The 7,302-nt window shown below is 39.7% G+C and overlaps 1 protein-coding gene across 1 annotated transcript; it reads right to left on the bottom strand.

The window, feature by feature from the left end:
* Window positions 1–1,147: 1,147 nt before the first annotated feature.
* LOC139736521 (lysozyme-like) lies at window positions 1,148–5,511 on the bottom strand. The gene is made up of 3 exons (XM_071647271.1): window positions 5,442–5,511; window positions 3,379–3,549; window positions 1,148–1,368 (listed from the first exon to the last, which is right to left on the bottom strand). The coding sequence occupies exons 1-3, from the start codon at window positions 5,509–5,511 to the stop codon at window positions 1,148–1,150; spliced, it is 462 nt and encodes a 153-aa protein (XP_071503372.1).
* Window positions 5,512–7,302: the final 1,791 nt, after the last annotated feature.

The raw sequence follows: 7,302 nt of genomic DNA, 5'->3' as shown, positions 1-7,302 counted from the left end.
CATGCACAGCTCATCCTAGTCAGGGAGGAAGGCCTGGAACCTCGGTTTTCCTTTTGATCCCCTGGCAACCAGCGGTATGCACCTAGAATCACCACATTCCTTATATCATGTAATAGTAATGGTAACAACAATAATAATAATAATAATAATAATAATAATGATAATAATAATATGCAACACTTGTAATGCGCCGGTATCCATCATGAATACACGTGTAGATGCTCATGGCGCAAGAAAGAGAGGCAGAAAGAAAATACCAGTGAAAAAGATGTAATATGATTTTCTGTATGTATTTTCTGTTGAATTGCCAAAATTAATAATGATAGTAGATAATGATAACGATAGCGAAATGCTATATTGTATGAGATGTGATTGGGAAGTAAAAAGCATTTTCAAGACTAGCGTAATAATTTCACTTGAATTCTTTCTTACCGTACTTCTAATAACACAATACAAGAAATTTCATGAAGAATCGCCATATTCTCTTTTGAAAATCATATAACATAACAGTTTATTTTGGATATCTTCGCCACACTAACGTGACCAATGCAGGTAGTTGTAGTTTTTGTCCTTTTGATCGTGATGATTTACAAACATGGCCATGGACCAGTCAAGAGGCTAACATACTGAAAATTTTGAAATTAATTCTTTAACCGGGAAGCAACCATGTTAAACAACGAAACTACGGGCGTATGATAATGTTATAACCAAACACTAGTACACACACAAGCACACACAAACACTAACAACACAATTGCAATAAGACAATGCCCTTTAAATCATCAAGTTGTTAAAATATGGATATTAGATCAAAGTTCTAATGCAATTCATCGAAAACTTCTTAATAACATTCACACAAAAAAGTTAAGTATCCCTATTTTGCTTTTCTTACTCCAGAATTCTGGCGCTGTTTTGAGTATCTATTTCTCATGCCAAGTTGTGACATCGGCCCTGGACTCACGGGTGTGTCGATGGTAAGAGCCTTATTGCATGGGTATCATGTCACGAAGAAAAGACTCGCTCGATAAACAAACAAACCAACACAACGCTAAATATTAAAATCCAGAAATGACTAAATAAACATGAAATCAGTAACACCGGGCACAGAAAGGAATCCGTACTTCCCAGCTACTTGAGAAAATCCTTTTTAGTCATCCCCGGGCCTGTTCAGACACTGACTGATCCTGGCCCAGTAGGAGACGGTCTGCGGCATCTGTGGCCCATTGGGACCGCCCTTAAAGAGCCGGGAGTAGAATTGGCACTTGGCGTTGATGCCCGAACCCTTTCCCGGTGGTGGTTGAAAACGGCCCACGTAAGCATGCACAACTCGCTTGCTACACTCCACATCCGACGCGCAGGTTTCGAATGCTAAGCAAAGCGAGAGAAAAACAAGATGACTTGTTCACCTCGTTACAGATCTAGGCCAAAACATTTTTTTTTTTTAAAGTTCACTACAGACAAAGTATAGTATTCCTACGACACACAGAAAACAAGGAAAAGTAGAAATTACGCGGTGCGTAATATATGTCCCCGCCGGAAGTAGCATTTTGTAACAAAATGTACAATACAGGTCAAAAAATCAAGGTCAAAGGTCAAAATTCTGAAGTCAAAGGTCAAAATTCTGTGTAGAAGTGTTGAAGCCCTCACCTAGTGCCATCACATAAAGCAAACGGAATCGAAATCGGGTTAGAAATGGCGAAGGAGTAGCACTTTGTAGCAAAATGTACAATACAGGTCAAAAAATCAAGGTCAAAGGTCAAAGAAGTCAAAGGTCAAAATTCTGTGTAGAAGTTTTGAAGCCCTCACCTAGTGCCATCACATAAAGCAAACGGAATCGAAATCGGGTTAGAAATGGCGAAGGAGTAGCATTTTGTAGCCAAATGAACAATACAGGTCAAAAATCAAGGTCAAAGGTCAAAGAAGTCAAAGGTCAAAATTCTGTGTAGAAGTTTTGAAGCCCTCACCTAGTGCCATCACATAAAGCAAACGGAATCGAAATCGGGTTAGAAATGGCGAAGGAGTAGCATTTTGTAGCCAAATGTACAATACAGGTCAAAAATCAAGGTCAAAGGTCAAAGAAGTCAAAGGTCAAAATTCTGTGTAGAAGTTTTGAAGCCCTCACCTAGTGCCATCGCATAAAGCAAACGGAATCGAAATCGGGTTAGAAATGGCGAAGGAGTAGCATTTTGTAGCCAAATGTACAATATAGGTCAAAGGTCAAGGTCAAAGGTCACGACTGAAAATTCTGTGTAGAAGTTTCAAAGCTCCCATGTAGTGCTATCATATAAAGCAAACAGAATCAAAATTGGCTCATAAATGACAGAGAAGTAGCAAATTGAAGATTTTGATCACACACGGACGCACACACGGACGGACACACGGACGGACGGACGGACGGACACACGGACACACACACGTACGGAGCCCGTTTCATAGTCCCCTGCTCGAACTCGTTCGGCGGGGACAAAAAAACCGAAAGAAAAACTGTAATGAAAGAAATAATGAATGAATTAATTTACTAATTTATGAATTGATTAATTAATGGATTTATGAATTGATTAATGGGTTCATATTATATAAGAATTCCCACACGCAATCAAATCATTAAATTGAGCAGAATAAAGTGGATACACAAGATCGAATTAAAGTTTAAATAAAATACAATTGTGCACAGGATCATAATAGACGCGCGTTTCACCAAGGATTACTCCCACAGAGTATCTCTGCGGTCATTCCCTATCTGACTTGCTACGCATCCGCGTCCAAAGGGGAAAATGAATTTAAAAGTATTTACTTCTAGACTGGTTAGGCGTCGATTTCTTCCATAAGAAAAAAGGAGTACGTGCATTTATTCTCCTTCTATTGCAAGTTAGGATTCCTATTAACAAATTAGATTGTAGACATTCACTACTTTACTTTCACGTGGATTCTACATTTTAGTAGATCATAGTCTAAGTTGCAACAATCTTCAAGTTTGACGGAGGCAAACTGAACTAGAAGAAAAAGAAGAAAACCCAACATATGTTTTTTTTTTATTTCGTATTGTATTGCAGCAAAGTTTTATTCATTTTGCATTTTCTGTGATTGTTTTGTTTTGTTTTTTGTCTTTGTATAATAACGATTTTTTTTTTTTTTAAGTAAGCTGTGTTTTAGAGGTGTGACGCCATTTCTGAAGAGTGTGGACAGGGTTTGGCAACATATTACTCTGAGAAAAATACCCCTCCCCCCCCCCCCCCCCCCCCCCGCGGATTACGACAGGGCACAACACTTTCATCTGTAACATTACAACTTGTCTAAGTACGGGATTAAAAGACATTTAGATGTTTTCTTTCTGTGAAAATATGAATCGGTACCAACGAAACAATTTGGAGCGCTTACAGCTTCCTACGTCCTCGCCGGATTCGTGGGCCAACTTCCACTGATGAAAGTTGACTCCCATCGGTCCACAAGGAAGGTTCTTGTAAGTCGACTGGCACCGGGGAAACGGGGGGTTGCACTCCGTCTCAACCTCGCATATGCACTGGAGACATTTCTCGGGAACCAATGGTTCTGAAACGATGAATTCATAGATATAAACAGAAAACAAGAGATTGATGAACGTAATCTCACCTCGTAAAGGAAATTGAAAATTACTGGCACAACTGTGAGCAAATATCTAACAACATTACAACTAGATCTTGGCCATATTATGCTTCTATATAGGCAATCCTAGTTGTATAGAATCCTACTTATATCAAGGCCTACACTAGAGTCTAGATTCTAAGCCTAGAGGGTCTAGTCTACTCCTGATCATATAATCATCGACAAGTTCCCACTAATCGTTATAGACATCTAATTTTCTAGATCCCAGGTCCCCCTGGATTATACAACTTGCAAGTACGACCACTACTAGGACCTCTCTAGCCTGGGCCCTAGGACTGGGCCCTACTTCAGAAGTTCCAGTAGTAGGCTTACTATACACAACCCAGTCGCTGTACATGGTATGTCGCGACGTACCTATATGTACAGCGACTGGGCTGTGTATAGTAACAAGTAGCAGTAGGCCTATGTTAGATACATAAACGAAGGTGTCGAACTGGTCTTAGAAAGGTTCAACTCTTTCTGCCAGGCCCTATTTTCTTCTTGTGGTATAGCTTTCGTGCGGAAGCTGTCGAGGCAACATCAGTTAAGACTAAAGAGCTTCAAGTCTAAGCTCAATGATCGCTGGAAACTGAAACATGGTCATAACAAATTTCATCCAGATTGTGTCAGCCCGTGTAGGCCCTAAACTGTAACGTTAGTGGATAGAGTTAGACTACCGTACATAACATGGAACTCTTCAGGGGGTTCAGGATTGAATCCTCGGGTTTTGAATGGCCCTCTCAACAAGACTTCAACTTAATTACTGGGCGTCATCGCACTCATACACTCATAGACAGGCTAGGCCCTATATCATATAGGACCTAGCCTTATCCATGTAACGTTAGTGATATAACGTTAGATTCTACCTAGTAACGTTAGGTCTACCCTCTCTACTGAGGGCGTCTGAGCCTCTGCTCTAGGCCACTACACTAGGTTATCTAGTGTATCACTGACATTTGGTGGTCTAACGTTAGACACAGTGTAGTGTTATGTAGGACAAAAATAAGTGCCGTCTTTTTTTTTTTTACTAAAGACCACGACACTGACTCGCTCCTCCTAACACAAGTAACACTGTTAGTTCTATTAACGTTTCTAGGCCTAGATGAGTAACACCAGTTAGATCTAGTCCTAACTTATCCGACCAGCGCTACCAGCATGTAGTTTTTTTGTTTGTTTTTTTGTATATATTAATTTCTAAGTTGAATTTATGTCGTAACGGAGTGTTAAAGGAATTAAGCCTTCGTGCAGGTTAGAAACGACAACATGAATGATAACTGCAGTAGCATGGGCGCCTACGCAGCCCGGCTACGTATCGCCGAATGAGAATGAGGAGGGCGTCTAAATACGCACAAGACTCCTGAGACTAAAAGTTACCTTGCCCTGTAGCTGTCACCGTAAATGATGACCCTGACAGGATACTGAGGAAAATGCCAAAATTGTGAGCTTCATCGCAGGTTTTCCTCTTCTGCTGTACCAGATGTCGATTGTTTGTCGAGATTTGAGAACCTTTGTTAACAGCTGCTTTGCTGGAAGGATCACTCAGTCGTTTCTCTTGACATTATGAACAGTTTCACTAGCTTTATTATTATCGGCGGTAGAAATTTTGGAGTGTATAAAAATGTGCACGTGCGTGCGCGTACGAGTGCGTACGTACTTGATGTGCATTATAAAAAAGGCCTACGTACTGTAACAGTGGTTTCGACTTTTTCGCGTGTGTTTAAATTCGCGGTCGGTAATGTAGCGTTGTAACAGGCGACGAGTTCAAAACATTTTCACGTCCCGGTAGTGTAGAGGGCGCTGCTGATGATGCTGCCGATTACCATTAGCGTTGATGGCCTCACGCTCCTTTTCCAGGCTCCCATAGAAACACCAAAAGTGGCAATTTTCCATTTGACTTATTTTTAATGATTTTTTTGGTAAAAAATAACATTACCTCATCTTCCCGGTATAGGCAATGCGTGAGTTGAATTAGGAGCGTGAGGCCTGATACGAAGATTACCGAAGTTGAGCTGTCATCAAGAGTAAAGTGCGTAGGTGTTGCTAAGTAACGTTGCCTTCGCTGTCTTCTCTGCGCATCGCGCAGTATGTAGTAATGCCAGAGAGCGTGCATAATGTGCTTGTTATTATGACATCACAAAAGAAGTTTGCTAAAGCTGTCATCCCTTTCATTATTTGTTTGTATGTCCCTTCTTTACGACAGAACGTAAAAGATTTCTCGAAAAATATTATAGGAAGTATCCTAACACATTTAAATATGATCAATTGTTCAATTCCACTAAGAAAAAGACTTTGTCAAACATTTCGAGGTTTTGTAAGGTAATAATGTCCTCTTTTAGATAGTTACTGCACTTTATAATTTCGTTTGATTTAGTTTATTTTATATACCCTTTGCATGATTATTTGCATCAGGCAGTGCCTGCATCGTTCGTAATTCATGTGATAGATTTACATTTGTATAGTATATTATTTATAACATACTTTTATACAAATTATATTTGAAAAGTATGTTGATATCTTGTATATATTTGTATTATACATGTATATATGATAATTCTTATTTGAATTTTTCTATTTTGTGTATTTTCAATTGACATTGTACTCCCATACCCCATGAGGGTCGTTGAGTAATAAATCAAACTTCAAACTTCAAACTTCAAACTTCAGCCGAATCATGAGCCGAACTGTGATCGGACCACTGACTAAAGTGAATCGGACTTCTTCGGACTCGGGAAAGTGGGCCAAAGCGTAAGCGCCAAAGAGAAGTTGAGAGCGTGCCTCTCTACAGGAAACTTGCGCCGAGCGCTCGCGTACGCATTTGACTAAAACACCGGGACCATGCACCTTTAAATTCTCGCGGTTCAACCTCAAAGCGCGAAAAGCGCGAAAATAAAAATAAAACCACCGCGTTTCCATCCGCGCATGCACTACATGAGTACCTCCGCCAGAGGTCGACAAAGGTTAATGTTTTCATACAGTCATTTCGGCTTTCAACTCAAAAAGTTGAGAGCGGATTTGAATTCAACTTGACGGAAAAGTTGATAATGACACAAAGGAATAGATGACAAATGTTCGGGGTTTTTTTGGTCTGATCAGGTTTTTCAAATTTATTTTTGAAAGGATTTTTAATCCTTCAAAAATAATTACTGTCGGAAAAGTTGATAATGGCACAAGGATGACAAATGGGTTTTTTTTTTTGTTTTGTGTTTTTTTTTTTGTCTGATCAGGTTTTTTAAATCTATTTTTGAAGGATTTTTAATCTTTTGGCTGATTTCAAGCTTGCGCGTATTTAGGTTTGCACGCGATCTATAACTCGCCGGTAGCTCTATGCAAACCACCTGACTCATCTCAGTGAACCTGCTATGAAAATATTGAATATTCATGAGTGTAATGGACAATTTGTACGTTTCATGAGGTGAAAGATGATATATTAAGACACATTACGAGTTCCTCAATGTCTGGGACATCGTCTGGAGCTAGCTGTGATACATTGGATATAATAATTATGCAGAGACTCCAAACCCAGATCAGCTCTTAAAGGGAGATTCCCCTATACCTTCATTCAAATCAGACTTTTATCCTCTCAAACTGATGACTGATTACTGTCATCAATGTTCGGAACAGCTGAATTCTGTTTGCTTAAGGGCCTATTTGGTGTCTCCTTGATTGCGCGAGAAAGAAGTC

Source organism: Diadema antillarum, unplaced genomic scaffold (genome assembly GCF_040938485.1).
Source record: "Diadema antillarum isolate AM-2024a unplaced genomic scaffold, OU_Dant_1.0 seq00000651_RagTag, whole genome shotgun sequence".
NCBI classification, from domain to species: domain Eukaryota; kingdom Metazoa; phylum Echinodermata; class Echinoidea; order Diadematoida; family Diadematidae; genus Diadema; species Diadema antillarum.
The sequence above is the reverse complement of the archived record's forward strand: the minus strand, read 5'-3'. Positions and strand labels throughout refer to the sequence as shown.

Coding starts and splice junctions, on each gene's coding strand:
- LOC139736521 (XM_071647271.1), bottom strand. CDS start 5,511: ATGGAAAATTGCCACTTTTGGTGTTTCTATGGGAGCCTGGAAAAGGAG. Junction 3,550..5,441: donor TGAGGCCATCAACGCTAATG/GTAATCGGCAGC, acceptor TCATCGTTTCAG/AACCATTGGTTCCCGAGAAA. Junction 1,369..3,378: donor CGGCGAGGACGTAGGAAGCT/GTAAGCGCTCCA, acceptor CGCTTTGCTTAG/CATTCGAAACCTGCGCGTCG.